Source organism: Falco cherrug, chromosome 4, assembly GCF_023634085.1.
Source record: "Falco cherrug isolate bFalChe1 chromosome 4, bFalChe1.pri, whole genome shotgun sequence".
NCBI lineage: Eukaryota > Metazoa > Chordata > Aves > Falconiformes > Falconidae > Falco > Falco cherrug.
The window spans coordinates 91106771-91130953 of record NC_073700.1 but is presented as its reverse complement, the minus strand read 5'-3'; the positions used below and the strand labels follow the sequence as shown (position 1 = coordinate 91130953).

Genomic DNA, 24183 nt, shown 5'->3' with positions numbered 1-24183 from the left:
CTGAGGTTGTAAGCAACAATTGTAGTAGATGATTTGAGATAGACAAGCAGAAATTGTGAAACCACTGATGGAAGGGAGGCCTTGGCACTGGGTAATAGTACTACCAGAGTGACTTGTGCAAAATCTCCCAGAATACTCAAGTATCAACCAAGTGTCAGAGTAATGTAATTCAGGAGATCTGTCTTTTGGCTCTGGGAATTAAAGAATAAAGAAATCTTGAAGATGCAGCATTTTCTCTAGGCATGTTAAAGAGAAATATCATCAGAATTGTAAAGACAAAGATGATGTGATCATGAAAAGTATGACACAAATAATGAGAATGTTAAATTGTCTTTGAACATGTAAGCACCGTTGGTGCGATGGTTTATAATTCACAAAGAAGAAAATGATGATGGCAGGAGCTGCATATGATCAGATCATACATTGTCTTGGTGACAGATACTTGATGGTAGTAACTGGGTATATGTTGCATAGGAATTTTTGCATACATTTAAAAATATACAGCAAAACTGTATGTAGTACTAACTAAAGATACTACAGTGTGCTGATATTTTCATCTTTATTTAGTTGGGTTTTTTTCTTCTCATTATAGCTGTCAGTACATTTGAGAGATGGTAGAATGCCCATAGTGCAAAAAGTTGGCCGTGGTGTGAGCAGGAGGTTGGACAAGATGACCTCCGAAGGTTCCTTCCCACTTATATCATTGTATGTTAATAATGATCGAGGCTCATGATTGAGGTTGCTCTTTTTTTAATAACTACTACTCTTGTTTAAATACCTACTGAAATCAGATCTGGAAAGGAGGGGAAGCCCTTGCCTAAATAAACAAAGAATTTTTCATTTGTTTCAGAAATGTTTGTAAGGACTAAACTCTTACAAATATACAAAAGTTTAATTAAATGTTGTGTCTGTATTTGAAAAATGTAATAAGCGGTTTAGAACTATTTTTAATGTATGTTGAACTTATAAATGTTTTGTGTATACATGGAAGGGTTTTTTTTTTTTTTGTTTAAGGTATCATAGTGTTTTATATTATGGCAGCTTCTCCTTGATCTTTTTATTTTCTAATTTTCTTAAAAGGACTTCTGGTAATTTCTATTGATTTCCACAGTAATTCTGTTATTTTTTGATTCCTTGTTCTGCTGTCTTTTGGCTTTTTTAAATGGAGCTTTCTTGACTGACTTGATATTTTGTCAAATGCTGAAAGTAAGAAGAGTTGAAGTCAGGTGCTGCTCTAACTCTCTTCTTTTATTTCACCTTTGTCACCTCACTTGTCTTTAGAATCTTTGTCCTTGCTTAGGATAGATTTGGCTATGTACAAAAGTGTTCTCATATTGCAAAATTTCCATCTGAAGTTCCACATCATCCTTTAGGCCACTTACTGGCATGCACAAGAAAGGGAATGAGACTTGCATGGGTCAGTGAACAAAGCGTGTATGGTGTTTGACTTCTACCTGCTAAGCTAAAGAAGTGCTAAATGGTAAAGGGACAGTTTAGTGATTCTTTTTTTTTTACACGTTAACTCATTCCATGCTTGTTATCAAATTATAGTTATCTAAAAGTTATTAAGAAATAATTCCAGACTTGCACATTTTTGCAAAATAAGTGTTTTTATTTACTTCAGTGTTGGGTGAATTAAACTGAAATAAGTTGGTGTTTTGGAACAGTGTATGAGTGTAAGCTGTAATTCAGAAAATAGCTATGTTGTTTTAGATAACTATTCCTTCAGTCCAAATTAACTTTAGAGCGTTGGTTCAAGACTGTAATGAGAGCACTTGTTAAACTGGAAAAATGTGTATGGTTGAGGTGCCGGGGTACCAAAAATAAACCCATGTGATCAATCCCATTAAAGAAAAAGTTAAAATGAATGAAGAAAAAGATAAGTGCCAGCTGACTCTGAGAACATCTAGTTTTCATGGTTGGTTTTCTTCCTTTTTGCAAAACTGATGGTTACTTGTAAGTTTTTAAGGGTGAGTGTACTAAGAAAGAGTACAATAGATCTAAAATTTAGTGTAGAAGGAGAAATGGCTCTTGCAGGACTTCTGGTGGTAAAGGCTTTTTTTAAAGGAAAGTTAGACAATTACTGTGATATGATCAGGTTCTTGAAAGATCCATGCTTTCAAGGGGATTATGGTTTTACATACCAAGCTGAGATATCTAAAGCTAGCTCTTCCTCATGTGATGAATGTTTAGAAAGAACAGCCTTTTGAAGTCTCTCATGGATGCTGCCAAAAAAATAAGGAATCTAAAGTTGTAGATTTTCAGCTTGTTAGGTTCTTGTTGCAGTTGATTAATGGTGGGATCTAGAGGTCAAACAGATGCATCATGGTAACTTTTCCTCCAGCGTGAGTTTTGCTGGAGTGTAGTAATTTTTAATGAGGAAAAAAAAATCTTTTTTCGGTGTGGGGAAAAAAAAAAGGCACTATTGAACTCTCCTCCTATTAATAGTTTTACAACAGCAGGGACTTGCATGAAGCTTTTGTCTTTTGTCAGTATTTTATGCACTGCGCTAATATAGCAGCATGCTTGCACCTTTTGTCCATTCCTTCATCTGAACTGAGAATTGTGAAGCTGGCCTGTATGTATGTCTTCATTGGGCTGTGTTGATGACTTTGACTATGTCAGAAAAGAAAAAAAAATAAAAGAAAAAACCCAGGGGTTAAAGCATTTTAGTAATTCAAAATCTCTGAAAACCACTTGGTTTATTTTATAGCAAAAATACCTAGCATGTATGTGTCCATCTGTGTTTCTGCTATCACTTTTCTGCATGCCTTACAGAAATGCAAGTGGATTATTTTTGGGGGGTTGGGGGTGGAGGTGAGCTGAAGAATGCTTTTGATATTAATTTTCTGCATGATATGCTAATGACAAAAAGCACTGAGCTGAATTCAGCTGTCAATGAAAATGATCTGAAGCTTTTTAAAATAATATCTCACTGACTGACAAGTTTGTTTAGTATTTAACTGGTCTGGGTAGAATGAAATAACTGAAATCTTGCTCTCTAAAGAAGAATATTTTTAGAATATCTTAAAATGACATCTTTCTTTCAAATGCTGTGTATCAAACTTGTTTGCCCTATAGCTTTATAGCAGCTTATTACTACCAAAGAGGACTTGATTCCCTGCAAAAAATAGAATTCTAGGATTTTATTGACAAGAGAGATATGGTGACCCCTAGGATGTGGTTTTGCAGCGAGTACTAACTTTCTATATCTCTCATCTATAAACTTTTAACCCATGTCTTACAATTGCTTTGAAATTTTTGAATTTTAGATGATTTACAGTTGTCAGTTTCAGGCCTTTCAGCATCTAAATAGTGTCCTTTAGAGGATGCTAGTAAATAAGAAGGAAGTGGGTTCTGGATTTGGTTCCAATTATGCAATTGTGCCTTTTCTTCTGTTGTGGCTTAAAAAAAAAATCTCTTGGAAGTTTTAATATCCTTCCTGTATTTAATTACAACCAAGCTCCAACAAATACTGTAATAAGTTAGTTTCTCTTGGATTGAAAATCTGGAAGAAGTATTTTACATTTAACATTTCTGCAGTTTTGGAGTGTATTTTTTTCCCAGAACACATAGTCAGGATAATGTGGTTAATATTGTTTGTATTATATGATTGTTCATCAGACGCTTCTCTGCTTCTGATTACTATGTTTTAATTTGTATTTGCCATAGCAAAGTCTTAATCTTCTCAAAATTTTGAAATGACCCTAGAAAAAACCTAGCAAATTGGTATAACTAATTTTCAGTATTCCATCTTTGTGCTTTACTTTGGCAGTTAATTTACTGAGATAATGGTGCGATTTAGAAACTATTAGTTTTTGTGCTGTGTCATTTTTTTCCCCAAGATGGTTGTATTTAAAGTCATCTATTTAAGGCTCCTTTAGTGCTCTGTATTTAGGGCTTTCATGACATGTCTTTTAGAAATTATTGAGTATAGGTGAAACTGGTAACAATTACACACTGCCTGCAGGATATGTATGGCATCACAGGATCCCTGAGCAGTAAGTTGTGTGAGAAATATTAGTCTTGGAACTCAATTACTGTTCAGGTGTCTTGTTTAATCTTATTGCTTCTCTGCTGGCTAACTGAAAGTTGTGAGTTGACTGAGTGCAGAAAGAAAATCTGCTTTTTTAGAGGCCATGGCTGCTGGTGACTTAAGAGGCCGGCCAGGAGGACAGTTACACAGTTGTTTTGTTTTGGGTATGGTTTGAATAAGGGGTTCTTTTTTACAAGTTTATAAAGCATCATCTTTGCAAAACATTGTATTCTTAATGTCAGTGACGATAAAAAAATTGTGTATGCACTGTATTGGAGACATTGTCTTTTTTTACTGCATAGCTCTGATATGGAAAGATAATAAAATCTGAATTGATGTGGACATTTCTTTAAATATATACCATGCATTAAATACTTCTCTTGGCTACTATTCTTAATAATTTTAATTGAGGACATCAGTATAACTAAGAACAGAACTTATCCCTCAGGGTTTTAAGTAGCCAGAGTTTATTGAATAGACCAGATGACCATACTAACATGACAGTAACTCAATTTAATATTGGCCTCTGTGGAATGTGTGTTGTGTTTTCTAATGATTAGTTATGCAAGAAGTCATTGGTAGATCATACACGAACTGGATCTTGCATTTATTTAGTGGCTTTCTTTAGTCTGTAAACAGAGTACATACCAAGATTGCAAGGGAATTTCTTCTTTAGCAGCTATCTGACAGTAAATTCTGTGCCTTTTTGTTTTTGCTATTATTGTTCTTGTGCTAATGAAACTGAGCCTGAATGTGTTGTAGCTTCATTTTTCTGTGTTGAGCTACCTCTGTCATCAGTAAAAGAAAGACTAGGAAGGAGATAGGAAGAAATATGTCCCTTTAATACACAGAGAAAATAAAATGGCTGTCTGGAGTGGGTGGGGGAGGGAGTTTGAAAACAAAGGAGAACATTTATTTTAATGAGTTTATTATTTAGATGACCTTTGAATAAGGGTGTAATTTTGGAAATGGAATCAAGATGTTTGTTGTAGTTTATTACCAGCAGATCATATTTCAGGATCATGCTAAGTATTAGGAGAAGAAGGACAACCTGGGTAGTTCAAAAGAAATGGGAATGATTTAAGCAACTAGTACTACAATCAGTACTTTTAGTGTACCCCAGAAGCTCCCCCCTCCCTCTAAACTCGTGGAAGCCTTCAGAAGACATTTTGTAAATTTATGTATATAGCAAGAAAAAGAGCTGTAGCTTGATGGAAGAGGTTTTAATTTTATGTCATGGAAAATTTTAAGTTAGCGAAACAACTGATTTCTATGTGCTGTTGAACCTCTGGAAATTAATAAATCTTAACAAATATGTCAGTTTTGTGTATGCTGATGGAACGCTGGCTAAGGTTTTAACACTACTTGGTTTGATCGCCTCAGATAGCTCTGATTGAAATTTCTCAGTAGATTATAATAAATAAAATTATATATAAAAATATATATAATTATAAAATTATATATATAAATATATATAATATATAAAAAAGGAACTAAAGGATAATGCTGAAATAAACTTGACTAATGACTACTTTTTGGTCTGATGGACTTCTGCTGCCATGACTGTGTTTTTCCCTGTTTTTATTTTTCAGCACTGTATTGTTTCTGGCTAATCAGTTAAATTGCAAACTCTTCAGCATAGTGACATCTGATTAGGTTAGAGATCATAATTCTTTAGTTATGCATTATATTATAATGAAAGCTATAAAAAACGTGTTCAGGCTCTGGTTTAGGACTTCAAAAACAAGTATCCATTAAACTGTCTAAAAATCAGAGTTCAGTTATTCGTAAAAATGCTTTGCCTTCTTTGGAATGAATATTTGTAGTACTAGATTTCTCTGATAAAAGAATTATGTGAAGTTCTTTTCATCCAAGCTTACTTTGTAATATACCATTTTGGTTTTTTTTGTGGTACTATTTCAATATTTTTGTAGATCGGTTAAGGAAAAACTTCCTTCCTCAGAGAATAATTTACCAATTTGTTGTCTCTATTCAAAACTATTCCAACCAAGTCATTGTCACTATTCCTTCAGGCAGAAGTGCTCTATTTTGACTACAGGCTCATGAGTAATGCTTAACCCATTTATTTATCAAATCAAATGGAACTTTGAACTGTGTTTCTCTGTACTTGCATGTTGTTCAACAGCTTAGTAGATGAACCACATCTGTGTTGTGGACAGCATTAAAGTACTCAAAAAAGCATTGTGGATGACCAAATTGCGGGTGTTCATTAATGCTACACAGGCACAGAAACACAATCTTGTGCATTGTAAAACATCGTATTTCAAACATTTCATTCAATTGCATGCGTTTGTTTCTTGTCATCCCTTTAGTACATTAGCACGTAAGTACTTAATGGGCAATGTCCAGAGATCTTTCAGTGTTAAAATTTAATGCCGTGTTGCTCTGGGATAATACTGTTATCACCAGAGGAGATTTGGCTGTGATACTAGAGGTGGAATATTTGCACATTTCTCACCCAACCAAATAGACATGACTCATTTCTGCTTGTGCCTCCCTACGTAGCAAATGAAAAATCTAAAAATCTACCTGCTTGCACTGCTGCAGCGCAAGCTATTGAAATTACTATTAGTTTTGTGGAGGGACAATTCTCTGCAGATAAGATGAAAATGACATTGTCAAAAGCAGACAAACACAGATAAGGTTCTTTTTTCTGTGTAGGTATTAATGCTGATAAATGTGGAGACAAAAAGACGAGTGCTGTAAATGATTAGGTATATGCATATTTTCAATGTAAATAGCGCTGTTTCTAATCATGAGATCAAAAGTATAAGGTGCCTTAATACACCTTCTTTTGGATGTTGGTAGCTTTCGATGGGAAAGCGTCCTTATTACTGATTGAATAAAATAATAGAATCCTTCATGAAGTGTAGGTCATATTCAGAACTGGAGTCTATGGATACTACCTGATTACAAATAGTAAGAAAAATTGCTATAGTTATTCTGATGCCTGTCTTCACAGGTAATTAATTTTTATATGGGAAAAATCTGTTTGCCTGGATTTTTATTTGTGTGATTTGCTCTTTTCATTCTCAGCTGTCAAATGTAACTACTGTTTATAGAATAGAATAAATCGTTTAGGCTGGAAAGGACCTTTAAGATCATCAAATCCAACTATTAACCCAGCACTGCCAAGTCCACCACTAAACCACGTGGCTAAGCACCACGTTTACAAGTCTTTTAAATACCTCGATGGATGGTGACTCAACTACTTCCCTGGGCAGCCTGTGCCAGTGCTTGACAGCTCTTTAGTTGAAGAAAAAATATCCAGTCTAGACCTCCCCTGGCACAACTTAAGGCTGTTTCCTCTTGTCCTATTGCTTGTTACTTGGGAGAAGAGACAAACACCCACCTCCTTTCAGGTTTTTGTAGACAATGATAAGGTCTTTCCTTAACCCTCTTCTCCCCAGACTAAACAACCCCAGTTCCCTCAGCTGCTTGTTGTAAGATTTGTGCTCTAGACTCTCCATCAGCCTCATTGCCCGTCTCTGGACACGCTCCAGCACCTCACTGTCTTTATTCTGGTGAGGGGCCCAACACTGAACACAAGATTCAAGGTGCAGCCTCACTCTTCTAGTCCTGCTGGCCATGCTGTTTCTGATAGAAGCCAGGCTGCTGTTAGCCACCTTGGCCACCTGGGCACACTGCTGGCTCAAGCCCAGTTGGGGGTCAGCCAGCCCCCCCAGGTCCTCTCCCACCAGGCACTTCCCAGCCGCTCTGCCCCAGCCTGTAGCGCTGCCTGGGGCTGGTGTGACCCAGGTGCAGGACCCGGCACTGAGCCTTGTTGAACCTCATACAACTGGCCTGGGCCCGTGGGTCCAGCCTGCCCAGAGCCCTCTGCAGAGCCTCCTGCCCTCCAACAGTTCAACACTCCCCCCCAGCTTGGTGTCATCTGCAAACTGACTGAGGGTGCACTTGATCCCCTCGTCTAGATCATCAATCAAGTTATTAAACAGGACTGTCCCCAATACTGAGCCCTGGGGAACACCACTTGTGACCAGCCACTAACTGGACTTAACTTCATTCACCACCACTCTTTGGGCTCAGCCATCCAGCAAATTTTTTGCCCAGCAAAGAGTATACTTGTCCAGGCTGTGAGTAGCTGGTTTCTTTAGGAGAATGCTGTGGGACACAGTGTTGAAAGCTTTAGTAAAGTCTAGATAGAAGACATCCACAGCCTTTCCCTCACCCCCACTAAGTGGGTCAGATTGTCATAGGAGGAGATCAGGTTAGTCAGCAGGACCTGCCTTCTTTCATAAACCCACACTGACTGATGGTCCTGTGTGCGCCATGTAATGGCATTCAAGTTGATCTGCTCCATAACCTTTCCCATCACCAAGGTCAGTTTGACAAGCCTCTGGTTCCATGGAACCTTTTTCTGGCCCTTCTTGTAGATGGGTGTTGCATTTGCTGACTTCCAGTCTTCTGGGACCTCCCCACTTAGCCAAGACTGCTGATAAATGATGGAAATGGCTTGGTGAGCATTTCTGCCAGCTCCCTCGGTACCTTTGGGTGGATCCCATCTGGCCCCATAGACCTGTGTGTGTCTAAGGGTGTAGCAGGTCACTGACCATTTCTCCTTGGATTATGGAGGCTTTGTTCTGCTCCTTGTCTGTGTCTTCCAGCTCAGGGGGCTGGGTAGCCTGAGAACACCTGGTCTTACTATCAAAGACTGAGGCAAAGGCAGCTTTAAGTACCTCAGCCTTTTCCTCAGCCTTTGTCACTATCTTTCCCCCCACATCCAATAAAGGGTGGAGATTCTCCTTAGCCCTCCTTTTGTTGCTAATGTATTTATGGACACATTTTTAAATTGTCTTTTATGGTAGTAGCCAGATCAAGTTCTAGTTGGGCTTTGGTTCTTCTGATTTTCTCTCTGAATAACCTCATGACATCCGCCTAGTTGTCCTGAGTTGCCTGCCCCTTCTTCCAAAGGTCATAACCTCTCCTTTTTTTCCTGAGAAATGGCCAAAGCTCTGTTCAGCTATTCTGGTTGTCTTCCCCACCAGCTCATCTTCCAGCACATGGGGATGGCCTGCCTCTGTGCCTTTAAGAGTTTCTTCTTAAAGAATGTCCAGCCTTCCTGGACTCCTTTGGCCTTCACGACTGTCTCCTAAGGGACTCTGTCAACCAGTCTTCTAAACAGACCAAAGTTGGCTCTCTGGAAGTCCAAGGTAGCAGTTTTGCTGACCTCCCTCCTTACTCCTCCAAGAACTGAAAACTCTGATTATTTTGTGATCACTATGCCCAAGACAATCTCCAACCATCACATCACCCACAAGTCCTTTGTTCAGAAACAGCAGGTCCAGCGGGGCATCTTCCCTAGTGGCTCCCTCACCAGCTGTGTCATGAAAGTCTCTTCCACACACTCCGGGAACCTCCTAGACTGTTTTCTGTCTGCTGTATTGTATTTCCAGCAGATATCTGTAAGTTCAAGTCCCCCCTGAGAACAAGGCTAGCAATTGAGAGACTTCTCCCAGCTGCTTTTAGAATATTTCACCTGCCTTTTCATCCTGGTTGGGTGGTCTGTAACAGACTCTCACCATGGTATCCGCCTTGTTGGCCTTCCCCCTGATTCTTACCCATAAACACTCAATCCCATCGTCACCATCATTAAGCGCTAGACAACGCAAACACCCCCTAACATACAGAGTACCCCACTGCCTCTCCTTCTTTGCCTATCCCTCCTGAAGAGTTTATAGCCACCCATTGCAGCGCTCTAGTTGTGTGAGTCATCCCACCGTGTTTCCGTGATGGCAACTGTGTCATAGTTTTCCTGCTGCAATGGCTTCCAGCTCCTCCTGTTTGTTGCCCATGGTGTGTGCACTGGTGTAGATGCGCTTCCGTGGGGCTGTTGATCCTGCCACGTTTCCTGGGGTGGAGAAGCCCTAATTCCTGCATGACTGTTCTCAAGCACTTCTGTCATTTCTAACACATCAATAACCCTAGTGCCTTTGCTGCAACATGGATCTCCATCTCCTACCTTCGCTGAGGCAACAGAGCAAAGGACCTCACTAGCACACTGTCCCAAAAATATTGGCCTGCTGCCCTAGGCTTATCTCTAGGGAGCCTGATTTTATCCCTTCAAATCTAAAGCTCTTTCAATGAGTCCTGCTGATGCCTGCACAAAGATCCTTTTCCCCTTTGAGAAAGGTGTACCCCATCTCTTGACAGCAGCCCTTGTGTTATGTAGACTGACCCATGATCAGCACACCAAAAATTCTGCTGGTGACGCCAGGCTCGAAGCCAGGCATTGATCTTCTGGGTATTCCTGTTTCCTCCTCCATCATTCCTTGCAACTGGGAGGGCAGAGGAGAACACTGCTTGTGTTCCGCATCCCTTAACCAGCCATCCCAGGGCCCTGAAGTCTCTCTTGATTGCCCTCAGACTTCTTGTCACAACTTTATTGCTGCTGCCTGAAAAACCAGTAATGGATCATAATCTGAGGGCCGTGCCTGGGTGGGCAGCTTTCTCCTCACACCTTTAACTGGGGCCCCAGGCAGGCAGCAGGCTTCCCCAAGGCGTGGGTCTGGTCTGCATGTTGGGTCTTCAGTCCCCTCAGAAGGGAGTCTCCTATGGCAGTGGACCCATCAGTTTTCCTTTATGGAAGTGGTTTTTAATGCAGGGCATAGGCCAACATAACGTCAGCGACACCTCCAAGCTAGATGAATCATTGCCCTCGTTCTTGCTTGGTTCTGCTTTGCTGAGCCTCATGCCTGGCCTGCGAGGGCCCCGGGGCAGGTGGGGCGGCCACAGAGGGGACCAGCAGGCACAACAAGCCAGGCAGGAGCTTGTTGCCATTGCTGCCTGCTCCTTCAGCCAGCAGCAAGAGGATGGGAAATCCTCCCTATTATGCATCCTGCCTGCCTGTTGGACCTGTCTCAGGGAAGCCAAGGTGTGATTCCAGCAGGTTTTCCCTGACAGTCCTCAACCTACTGGCCTCCTCCCTGTACTCTGTCGCTCAGCAGAGGAGTTCCTCTACCTCCCACAACCCAAACTGGTCTGTGTTTTGCAAGTATGCTCGCAGCTCTTTGCATGAATAGAAGCCACCCCGAGAACTTGATCTGTGCTATTTTCTAAACAATCAATGAAATACCACCAGGCATCATTACAAAGAATAAAAGAGAAAGTTATCATTCATATTAAATGCATAGGTTCTTGGCAGAAAAGGCTATAATTAAGGAATAATTTTAAAAACACATGTTCTAGTATTAAAAAAGCTGTGTAAAATATAGTAGAAGAAACTTTCTGTAAGTTGAATTTTGCTTGGATTTAGTAAAGCTGTGTGAAAATACAGGGCGTAATGCATTTAATATTTCAGTGGATATATATTCTTTCTTTTGAGAAGACAGAGACTTGAGGAAATGATTGTAGAAGTGTTATTTATACTTAAGGTTGTCTGATATGTCTGTTATCAGAGTCTGATTTTGTTTTTTATAACTTTGCCAGAGTTTTAACTGTTTTGGCTGAATTTTCCATGTCATGGAATTGCCAGAAAGTGATTTGTTTTTAAAGTTACTATTAAAATGATTCATCTGTTTCCAGGAACAAGTTATGGGAAAATACGTTGATGGGGTTTTTCTTTTTTTTTTTTTTTTTTTTTTTCCCTCCTGAGAAACTCAGTCCCTTCATTCTTTGTAGTGGAAACTTGAAATCTGGCAGATGAATCACCCTTGTTTCAGGGAAGTATCTTTTGAAAGGAACTCAGAACGGCAGAAGGTGCGATGTGTACAACATGTGATGTGTATAAAGGCTGGTAGGGACTCTAAGAGTGATTGGGCTATATATTCCTGAATAAATTGAAAGTAAATATTCAGTAAGTACATACTAATTAAATGTAGGTCAGAGGCTTGATAGAAAAATAGTATTGGACCATATGATTAAAGTTTGTATGTAAGTGCACCAAGATCTTGCAGTGTACAGACTAACTTTGGAGTTCTTGGGTTTTTTTAATATTCTTTTTAATAATTTTTTTTTTTTAATGTTACGTTCCTTAGAGCTGTTCCTGTGCTGTTATGGAGCTGAAACAAGAATTTTTCAGTGGTCTAAGTAGTATGTTTTCTCACACTTTCAGAAAAATCTGATTAGTATTTTATTTTAATCAAGAAAATGTAATTTATTCTTCATTTTAAAATGTTGTTTTCTTCAAACAGAGCTTATTTTAATTAAATCTTTTTTCCCCTTTTTTCATGTCAGTGCTGAAGTGTGGTCTTAATAGATTCTGTGGTTAGAATTTTTATTTCTGATCCTTCACCTAAAATTAATTTGAGTGTGTGTAGGTTTGTTGTTCTATTTTTTTTTTAAGTGGAGACTACAGAGGGATAGGAGTCAGTTTAACATTTACTTTCTCTTGAAACTGTATACTAAATAATACATATTTTTGAAATTTCAAGTCCTATATCTGTTTAGTTGCATCAATCCTTGCTGTTGTTAACACTAATTGAATTTTAATCAGGAAATGATCTCCGTGCTGTGGCAAGCACAGAAGCATTCATTCTGGTCTTTTCTAAGCTCTAAATAGCTCATCTAAAAAATCATTTGTAGATAATTTCTTTTTGTTGTTGCATCTTACTGAACTTGGCAGTTCTCTGCTATCCAAATGCTTTATGTTTCTGAAGATGCCTGAGTTTCCCTCTATATATGTAGTCTAAAGGTTTTTTTGTAAAGCAAATATTGTTTTCAGCTGGCATTTTTACACAAAAAAATATATCTACACAATTGTGCACTTTATCTTTTGCTTTGTTTTTCTTCTTTGAAAAATCTGTGTTCAAGGTAGGGTTTTAAATACATTACTTTTGTTTTTCTCATTGCATGTATCTTTTATTGTTTCTAGTTCATTAAGCACCTCCTAGCACATAATTTGTGTGATTGTGATTTGCCGTGTGCTATTTGATCAAGGGGGTAACTTAAATCAGCAAGTCCCACAAGCTGCATGGGCTTGGACACATGGCATGGAGCTGGACACCTGCTTAAGTGCCTGGCTCGAAGGCCCTAAAAAGGGAGCTAATATGAGACCTGTTCTAAAACTGTAGTTATTTGTCATTAAGGATCTGACTTTATCTTCACAAGATTGCATCTGTGGCTGGGATTATACCATTTGCTGATGCTTCAATGCCGGGAGGTTTCTGTTATGAAGGGTGAATTCACGCTCACTTTCTGGAGTCTCACATTAAGAGGAGTCGGTGTCACTGGGAAGAAAATGCTTTTTACCCAGACCACAGTGTTCATAACATGACATTTTCTAAAGGGGGTGTAGGCTCTTTAATTGTAAGCCTTGGCCTACGTGATATCAGTCTTGCTTTTTTAGCTAGGTTTTACAGACTTCTTCAAAGGCATTCATGGAATTTGCTGGTCTGCAAAGCACTGGCTGAAAGCATATACAGTATTGCTGGCTCTTGAAGGGGAGAGAACTATATGGAGAGGGATTATGGGACAACATGTGAATTCAGGAGAAGGTCACACATGCTGCTTTGCACAGTTCTCGGGGCGCCACTGATGAATTTGTAAAATCTTGCAGCTTTGTGGGCAGTGGCTTTGCTGTGGGGCCGTCTGCCCAGCCTGTGGGTGTATGCCACTCTTGAGCTGATTTTTAGCTCCTGAAGAGCTCTCAACTCCAGGGTAGATGGGAGGCCCTAACGTGCCCAGACACAAGGTGATGTTTGTTGACAGCTCCTGGGAAGGCTGTGGCTTCCTGCTGGGCCCCTGTGGAATGGGCTGCCTTGAACTGTGGCAGCTTTCTTGCCTCCGTGCAAGGTTGTGGTTCCCAGTTCATTGCCCAGTTCCTTCTTGCAGGAGTTTGAAACATAGTTCTCTGCCTACAGACCGGTAGAACAGCACCATGCCACAAAGAACATCCTGAACCAGTTGGGTCAACGCTTAGAATGTAGCATAAAACTTGCACTGTCTATGGCAGCAGCGAGATTGCAGACTAGTAAGAATTTACTTCTACTCTGATTAAGCCTTGCGGCTGAATGTAATTAGACTTCAATTAAAGGAGTGGGTTTTTCTTCTAAGTGGAGTAGAGATTTCTGGGTAAAGATAGAGTTTGGTTTTTTTCTTAAATGTTTTTGGTGTTTTTTTAATGAAAAAACACTCAAGAAGCAAGAGCCAAGGGTCACCCCGTGCACGTGTCTGTGGGAGCAGCTTCAATACAAATGTACAAATGAGAAGGTCAATGTTAGATAACTGCAAAAGCCAAAGTAATCACACTTGAATATTGATCTATCAGTGCCAAACTATTTATTGCAACATGGAGAGGGGAAAATGTATGAAACAGTACAATCAGTCATTAGAGAAATACCAGCGTAGGGTCAGTGATTTTGAGAGCTTTGTTTATGTACACCAAATGAGGATTGTGGTCTTATGTTCAAATTTTCCTCATTTAAAGATATCTTTTTCGTATCACCAGAAATAAGGAAAAGGTGTAAGTGGAATATTATTGGTCTTTCTACAACAGAAAGCACTGAAGTTTTCCAGGATGATTTTTTCTTAAAAGCTATAAGTTAATATTTGGGTTACTAGTTCCCTATATAGTGTAAAATAAGTTATCTATGGTGCTGTAAAATGCCTGTATCTCGAAGGTCCTAAAAGACAGTCTACATGCTTTCAGGAAAATTAAACAAAAAATGAGGAAAAAAAAATCAGTTGGCTAAGAGTCAGTCTTGTTAAGATATGTGGCAGGAAAGCAGACACAAAATTGGAGGGAGAAGAAAGTAAAGGATATAATTAAAATGTTATTTTCTCCTCTTTCCAGTTACCTGTCTTCTTTTGTTATTCGTATACACTTGTTGAACTTGCATGTATATGATTGATTGACTCAGTGAACTCATTGTAATAAATTATGTTTGATGTGCTATCTTGAAAAAAATCTTTTGAAATTCTGTCTCTTTTCTTTGTCTGCTGACCTTGTGGCTTTTAATATCTTGTTTCCCATCTGTCTCATTGCATCATAAGCTGAGCATAACTTTTCAGATTTTAATGCAGCTCTCTTTTTGTTCTGGTTTAAGTAAGGATGTAATGCAAATATGTGATTTGGCCGTCAACAGTAATATCAGAAAGGAATGTTGAAGTGTGTGTTCCCTTTAATGATGTGAAATAAAGAAACACTTATCTGTAGATATTTGATAATACTTATTTACAGTGCATAGATGTGTCTCTGCAAGCGAATGAATAGTGATGTCTGTATCATTGTATTACATCTGCTTTAATGTTACAAGTCCAAAGGTTACTTTTAAGGATTAGTTCTTAATTAAAGGAGAAAAGAAATGGGTCTATAAGGTTTCAGGAAAGCATTTTTAAATATAGATTTAAAAATACTTAACTGAATATGCGATACAGATCTACCTAAACTTCATTTTGAAAGATTGATTTTACTGTAGGTATTGCTACTACAAGAAGGGTCTCTAGCAGTGAGAGCCTAACTGAGTCTTGAATTACAGGGGAATTTGGATAAACAGATTTGTTGAAAACATTTTTTTGCTAGGGGTTATGATGTCTGTAGAAATGTTCACTTGGGATATCTTTTTTTATGCTTATAGTTCAGAAGTTTGCTTACCAATGGTTAGGTATAGGTAGATAAATTCTTTGTGTTCTTTATTAAGGACATAAAATGTATATGCTGAAAGTGTTTTTTTCAGATAGTGCCTTTTTAGTGAAGGTAAATCTTTGAAGAGACCAGGGAGAATGAACTGAGCCAGGAGGAAAGGGAAAAGCATGGTAGTCCTGGGACTGTCTATAATAATTTAATGGGACAGTAGAAGTAGATTCATCTTTTAAGTCTGCTGAATTCATTAGAGAGTTGTTATGAAAGGGTCAAAAGGCTACAGAGTTCGCTCAATTAAGTGTGTGTATGTGTAAAACGCAAAACACTGAAATACTTACTTTGATGTGGTCAATATAAGTTTATTTGTGTGATGATGATACTAGTACTACTAATAATAATTCTTTTTGGCTGGCTGATTTGACTATGAACAAAGTACCCAATGCAGAGAAGGAAGTCAAAGGGAACCAAAAGTTTTTTTTCCTTCATGATTCATTGAAAAAACAATGAATAAACCAGTTTCAGCAGGGTGCATAGGCATATGCATTCATGCAATGAGTTGGTACATCGACTGACATGGAATTACTCCTCAGGCTAAGTATTGTGTTGAACTGAGGCCTTGATATAGTCTAAGCAATTTTTAGCTCCATAATTGTGTCTTTGCTAAGCTTCTGTCATCTGTGGCATTTGCTGTCTATTGCCACTGAAACAAGTCTTTGAGCAGAAGCTTTAGTGGGGCAATTGCAATATTTAGCGAGTATTATGTTTGAATTATTTTTTTTCCTGTTGTACTGTGAACAAGTGCTTTGGAGAAATCTAGACATGTATGTTTTCCATCATTGAAAGAGATATTCTTCTCATCAAGAAAGCTGAAGCAGTTTGCAACACTGGTAATTTTTTTCTTTTTTTTAAGGATAGAAGTTTTCTTGTGAAACTTCTTGTGAAGAATTTATGAAACTCATAGATCTATTTCTACAGCATAAAATATGAACAAATTAATGGAAAAAAATTTTGGCTCCATTATATTCAACATCAATATTTTAAGATTTCTGTTTCACAAGGTTTTAATTCACTATATCCTTCCCAGAGTTTAGTCTGGTATAGCGTTTCCTTCCAGAAGTGTGAAAACTTAAATGCATGTATCACAGAGGGCATTCTTGTATCTTTAAAAGCCCATTGTAGCACATGCATCTCTCCTGTCCGTGAAATTTGTGTGGAATAACGCAGCTGTATAGTGTTACACACAAATATGGAATACCTGATGATATTTCATCATCATTGCATAGCCATTTGCTTTGGCAGAAAGAAATATCACTGTGGAGTGTGACCCCAAACTGAAAAATGACAGGAGCGATGGGTCTAGGATATGTGTTATTAATAAGTAACACACTTTTGTGACTCATTAAACTCTCTCTGTAATAACAGTGTGTTTCATTCTGTGTTGCTGAGGAAAGTTGCAAACCTGAAGAAAAAAATTTTTTTTACGTACTCCCAGATCCATTTCCTTAATTGCTGAGATTTTCCTGGGGACTGAAGGACAGACTAGACATTGTTCAATGTTTTAGCTGAATGAAGTGACACTGGGCTATAATAAGCTGCAGCTGAAATCCAACTACAAAGTGTTTTCCAGCAGTACTTGGGAATAAAGCTTTGTATTTGTAGTTGGTATATACAAATACAGTTTTTGGCAGCAGTTCCATTCTTATTTGCTGTATGTTTTCCTAGGTTTTCTGCTGGACTAAATCACTGTATCCATGATTTAGAGTTAAATATTTGCTTTAAATGTGAGAGTGACCTATTCACGTTGACTTTTCAGCATATATTGAGATAGAAGAAAATGAAATGGCATTCTTTTTCTGGAAATTCTGATATAATTCACATATATATTGGAGTGTTAATAGTGGACTCTGCATTAATTACTGCAAGTTTTGTTGTAGATTAGACATTAGTAGGCACAGAATAGTGTAAAGGCCTGGGTCATCATAGGAAATTTCTTCCATCTAGGGAAGAAATATGAAGAAAATAATATTTTTGGGAAAAAAATGGTCACATGGCCTATTTACTTATTTACTATTGCACTTACTGGCACAACTAGTTAACAGCAGAAAAAATACATTGTGTCTGGTGAATTAGTGATAACCTTGCATGCTAAATGTGATGCATTACTTTGCTTCAGATATATTCATACACTGTTCTCTCAAAGAAATAAGAATAAAGAATCCGCCATTGATTATAACAGAACCACTGATTTTTATGCATCACTGCATCATAAAAGTTCACTTCTTTTTCCTAAGATACATTCATGCTTGCAAACTATTTATTTATCCCCTCAAATCGTGGTTACCAAATTAGCATGCCATATTTTTCACAACATTAATCTTTCTCCAATTTTGTCTGTCTGACTAATAACTTGATAAATCTCTCCTTATCTTCTAATGGCAGATGATTTACCAAGGCCTACCACTTAATTAATATTACAGAGCATGTGGGGAGCTGAAGAATTCAGAAGTATTTTCCATAGCTTGGACATGTAAAATGAGAAGCATAGGAGAAAATAAAAATAATCTTGTAACTGAGAAAAAGCCTTTGTGATTTAAGCATGGGATTGAGGTTCAGGAAATGGTGAGTTCTATCCCACAAATCCATCATGCTTCCCACTAGACTCTGGGCATGTCACTGATTTTTTTTTTTCCCTTTGCTGCAGTTGACCATTTTGCAAAGGGTAATACTGTCTTATCTCTTAGGGTAGTTGAATGCTAGATTTCTCTAGCATTAGTAATGTTATAGGACATGCATTATTTTTTGAGTTTATTGAGTTGTACTTACACAAGCACTTCCATGATACAGATGTACCCTGATTTTTTTTTCATATTAAAAATATACATAATATGTAATATATAAAAGATACTTTTTTGATATAAGTATTTTAACTTATCTATCTGAAGTGCATATAAATAGACAGAAATCTCAGAGAAATTGTCAAGGAAGTTTCAGCTTTCCTGAATACTTTGCTTTTTCTCCATTTCCAGGTTGCATGTCTCACTCATGTAGCAGCTAATTACCTTAATTGCAAAATTGAAGGAAAACGCTGGGGTACTGCTCATGGGAGTATTGTTCCATATCAGGTAAGCAGAAAGCAACATTTTTTTTTTGTTCATGGAATTCATGATTTTGTGTATTACGAGAGTGAGAACTGACTGACTTTTCCCATGATCTGCTGTAGTCTGTAATGCATCTGTGTCTGGGTAGGACAAGGTTCTGTTGTTCATTGTAATTTCTGCATTTTGAATATTTCTTCATGAGCAGTAGGTTAGTAACAGAACACTGAAATAGATCAAAGGTGTTTGCTGAAATTGGATGACTTTAAAGCTAGCATGATGACTTGATTGGTTTTCACCTGACAGAAACATTTTTTTTTAAGGGTTACCTGACTTCCATACCAGTTATAAACTGATTTTTTTTGCCTCTGAATGTTGATATTTTTATCTTGTTGAGTCTACAAGAACAATCTAAATGACCATGAAGATCTTGGAATTCTGCATATTTATAGTTTTCTGTTGATTTTGCTCCAAGTCACTGCAGCTCAGTGAGACAACAGGTTGGCAAAATGAATTAAGCAGACATCAGATCTCCCCAGCAGAATCCGTAGTCTGCTACATCTAATGAAGAGTTGAAATTCCTTAAAATAACATGACCTTCATCATATAAACAAGCATAGGGGAAAAAAAAATGCTGCAAGTTTTATCTTACTTCTGGCTAGCATGGGAAACTCTTCCAGTAAGCAAAATTTTGTTATTTTCTAGCTGATCATTTTGTGTTCTTGGTTGAAGTCATGCTAACGTATGGAGACTGGGGCATATATTTGATTTAAAAAAAATCTATTCTTTATTTCATAATTTTTGGCACTTCTCATCAAATAATCATGTTTGGAACTAGCTATGCAGAGCCTGAATTTCTTAATTTCTGGACAGAGCCCTTTAAATCCTGAGAGGGACAGTTCCCAGTGTTGGGCTGGCAGAACTACACCTAAACACCACTCAGTTTCTTTACCATCTCCTTTTTTTTTTTCTTTTTTTTTTTTTTTAGTGAAAGTGAGGGAAACTTGATGTATTGCCTTCTTCCTAGTGGTGAAGATGGTGCTGATCACATCAAAAGATTTGCTGTTTATGCCCACAGAAACTCTATAATAGTCATTACACAGAACACTACCCCTGGCTAAATATTTGGTCTAAAACCAAAAACATGTGCTGTAAGAGCTACGTCTACATGAGCTAGGAGACTTTTTTCCTGTACACACCACTGCATAATCAACTGTCATGTAATGACAATGAATTGACATTACATTGTCAAATGTCAATTCATTATGAATTAGGTAGAACAGATTGCAGATTGTCTCAGGTTGTTGGGGATGTCATGACTTTCTGTGGGGATGGGTTTGGTCCTGCAGTGTTCTTGTGTCAGGTGTAGTGGAGCACAGCTGCGGCTCTGGCTGGTACAGCATAGCAGTATGGCCATGTTTTCTAGAACCAACTCTACATGGCCCAAGGCAACCAGACATTCACTACACAAGCAGTTATGTTCTGCTGTGTTTCTGTGATGAAACCTTTTGGTACAACCCTTTTTGAACTTTGGTATGTAGAAAGGATAGAACAGATACGAAGTGTCTGAAGTTTGTATAAGCAAAACCAAAAACCTGACTGAACAAAATGTTTTATCTTCACTGCACTGCATTTGGCTGAATAACTGAAACTTGCGGTCTTTTATGCCCTTTTGCCTTTGTTTTTCCATAATCAAAGCAAAGAGAAAGGCATACACTGAGTATTCTTTGTTTCTTTTTTCATAGACAGCTCTCTAGATTTACAAAATCTGAGGAGATTGTTTTAGCTGCTATCACCTGGTTTAATCTAGATTAGTCAATACCTTTTTTTTCTTTTCAAAAAAATAATATCTAAAATATGGTTCCTGTGTTTCTGCATGCTGCTTCTGTAGTAGCTATTACAAATATTACCTCAATATTACAAACAATTTTAATTTGAATTTTTTTGTTCTAAACCTGTAATTAGGGTGGATTTACTATGGGTGGAGTTGTGTGTGTGTGTGTGTTTATGGCTCATCTCTTAACATTCCATCAGCTAGTATGGTTATAATTCTGATTGTAACCATAAGTATATTATGCTTTCTAGAGTTTATTTTTTGCTTTACTAGCATAAGCTATACTTAGACTGCAAAGCTCTTCCAAAACTTGAATTAACCCTCACTGTTGCTATTGTACTGCTTTTATAGTTGCTTCTAAAGCTCATTTGTAATATGGTTTCAAACAGAACTTTAAAACCTTGCTTTAATCTTTCATACTAGTTTTTGAATATACTGTCTTTTTCTTACTAAACTAATATTTGACTATCACGGTGCTATTTTTTACAAATAAATGTTTTTGTTTTTTTCCTGTTTAAAGATATTTTGTGCAAGTGACCTATAATTTGTTCAAATAATAAAAATCACGTTTTAGAAAATTGAATTTCTGTATATTTCAGAACAAGTATGTGGTAGTGAACTGTTGGGTTTTTTTCTTATGTCCTCAACTTTATTTTGTTTTCACTTTCTGTATTTTGAGTTTTCATACAGGTAGTAAGTTACAACTTTGAAGTGATACAGAGTTTGCAATCCCGCTAAAAAGTGTCATGGAAGATTGGGTAAACATGAGAGATCCTTTTGTAGATATCAGAAAATAATTTACGTCATCTTTCCATGTGGTGGAAGTCTGATCACAGTCATGTTAGAGTACTGACCAGAATTTAATAAAAAATACATCAAAAGCATCTTAAATATGTACATAAATAGTACCATTTTTTTCTTCCAGTTCTTACACTAAGTATTCTAGTCCTCTAACATATTCAGTAGTATATACTGAATGCTATTGTGGCTTTTATTTCATTGAGCTTCAACTGAACAGTTTTGTTCAGAATATCCTTGCAAATGGCTCTATTTTTTTCTATTTATAAGGTCAAATTTAGTTTTGAGTATATCTCTGTAATTTCACTGAATTCCCTGTTGCTTCTTGACTAAAATCTAGCTGCATAATTTGGCCCTGAATGTGTTCTCTAGATTGACCTTTCTTACTTTTCCCTGTATTTAAAAACATAAAAATCTAGCATTAACGGGCAGCTGGGTTTTATCTTTCCTGAAACTATGAAGATGTATAGCACCTTTGAAAATGTATTTCTGGTCTGAGCAACAAGTTCTTAATAAGAGATGTAAAGTTTGGTATGCAAGGACTTACATACTCTTTTAAGGTTTTTTTTCATTTTCTGATGATGTACTGACTTCATGACACGATCATCAGAAATATCTGAGTTTTCAGTTCTGTGTGCTCAATACCAGAACCGAAAGGAAAGGCTGTGAACCTCTTTGAGTGTACACTGTCTTTCTTTCAGCATTCCCGTAAAGCTATCTGTAAAGGTTTGTCATAGATTTTCAACCCAGGTGAGCATTGCGATGTGCCAGAAAGATGAATAACTCTAGATTCTAATAAACCAGAATCAGGAATAGATTTTTGAGTGCTGAACCCTTCATGAGAAATTATCTACTTTGAGTATATCTGCTTAATCAGAGTGATGTAGTTTGAATAGGTCACTCCTGTGTTAGTACATGTAATCAGATCCCAATTTGTTCAGTTTCAAGTGTTAAAACACAAACCTTGAGTTTGGGGCTGTATCTTAAACGTAATTAGTGCAATTTTTTTAAACAAGTTCCTATAATGAGACACCTTGTTTAGCTACAGCCGCTCCATGATTATCCAGAGAAAATCAGAGGCTTAAAAGCATCTGGTTTACATAATTGTGCTGAAATATGAAGTTGTATTAATTGTTTTTCATTTGGGTTGGTAAGGTCTTGCCTCATTCGTGTGGTTTCAGCAATGTAGCTATGTTGCTTGTACCATTGCATGAGATCTAGACATTCACTTTTTCATCATCCAACTGGTCCAGTCGGAATGGATATTCATCCTCCTAAGAAAGTCTATTGTAACCTGTGTGTTTAGAGATGTTTCCTGTGGCAGCTTATCACCCTGCCATCAGACACCCGGAGCAACACTTTGAAGCAAACTTCCAGCAAAAAGCATAGGGCTGCTTTCTCTTGGTCCGTAATGCTGAAAGTCTCTTTAGAAACTGAGAAACCAAGCTCTTACAGATATCCATCCCCACCCACCCCTGCAATGAAATTGATATTATTTCTGTTTCAGATTTGTTTCTAAGAGTCACAGGGTCTTCTCAAGTATGCTTCAATATATTTTCAGAATATGCGAAGGGAACCATTCTGCACAGAAGCTGAAACCACCAGACAGGAAAGAAATTATTTTAACAAATTATCTTTTCTGTTGACTGACTTGTGCATTGCCATAACTCATCAGACCCAATGTTAATGTTTTTTATATTAGAGCATCACTTAGATTCTTTAAGCATCAACCTCTTGTTGTGCTAGCCATATAATTTCCCTCATATGAGGAAACTGTGTCTGTGTCAAAGGCCTTGCAGCTGGAATATGTTATGAGAACCAAAGTATAAGCTCATAAGGAAATGAAAGGTATGAGGCAGTAGGAAGATGAGTATAGTCATAGATATAAATATCTCTGCATTATTTTTAACATAGGGATCTCATATTTTTTGCTTGTGGAATTTCGTCCTGTTCAGGAGTCTCACTAAGAAAATCCCACTCATGTCACTTGTGTCTCGCCACAGGAACAGGGAAATGCAGTGAATTGTTATTTACCTGATTCATCTGGCAGAGTTGCTTTTAACTCAAAAGTGCAATGTGCACCAACTTCCCTAATTCAGCTCTGGAGAATCTCACAAAGCTTTTCGCTACTTTTTTTTTTTTTTTTTTTTTTTAACTTTCCAGCAAAGAGGACAACATATTAATGTCAATTGTTCAGAAATTTCAAACTGCTTATTCCACCCAAGAATTGTGATATGTAGTTTCTTTTCTGTCTTTATGTGGTTTTATTGGGATACTTCTGCAGTTAGTGTCTTGAAATTAAAATCAACATAGAATAGAACTTGGATTGTTTGCAAAGTTTTGTTTTGTGCATGAAACTCTCCTTAAATAAGTCCAAAATGGATGTTATGGAAGAAAATCTTTCTGCTCTGTAATTGCCCAGTCAAGGAGAAGATGGAACTTATGCACCAGAAAGAAATAAAATGAAAGTTTTATTTGGGGGAGTTCTAGATTCAGGAAATGCAAGATAACCATTCGTACTCTGTGAGCCTTACCTACGTAGTACTCACCTGGACTGTTTAGACTGCCTTGGGGGCCCAGTGTCCTGTACTGTTGTTCTGAGCAATGAAATAACACTGCTGAAAGTATAGCCCATTTGACATGAAAATTATATGTATCACAGATGAACTGAATAGCAACTTTGTGCTCTCAAGCAGCAAAGCGTGCCCTCTCACACTCAACAGATTCAGTTGCCAAAGAACAGCCTGGCCATCCTCAAGATACATGTCTTGACACATACGATGCATACCCAATCTCCCAGGTACTTTAGTGGCCTAGCGTATCTCCTTGAACTGCTTACCTACAGGTCTGGGTTTTTAAC

The 24183-nt window shown here is 37.6% G+C and overlaps 1 protein-coding gene across 6 annotated transcripts in view; it reads left to right on the top strand.

Moving 5' to 3' along the window:
- The window catches only part of SUGCT (succinyl-CoA:glutarate-CoA transferase), a 337849-nt gene that overhangs the window by 49033 nt on the left and 264633 nt on the right, over positions 1-24183 (top strand). For all 6 annotated transcript variants that reach the window (XR_008732070.1, XR_008732068.1, XR_008732071.1 and 3 more), the window contains exon 9: positions 18623-18718. Coding sequence is in view for 3 of the 6 variants with exons in the window: in XM_055709366.1 (XP_055565341.1) it covers positions 18623-18718 (96 nt within the window). In the remaining 3 variants the exon portion in view is untranslated. The remainder of the gene's footprint in view (positions 1-18622; positions 18719-24183) is intronic.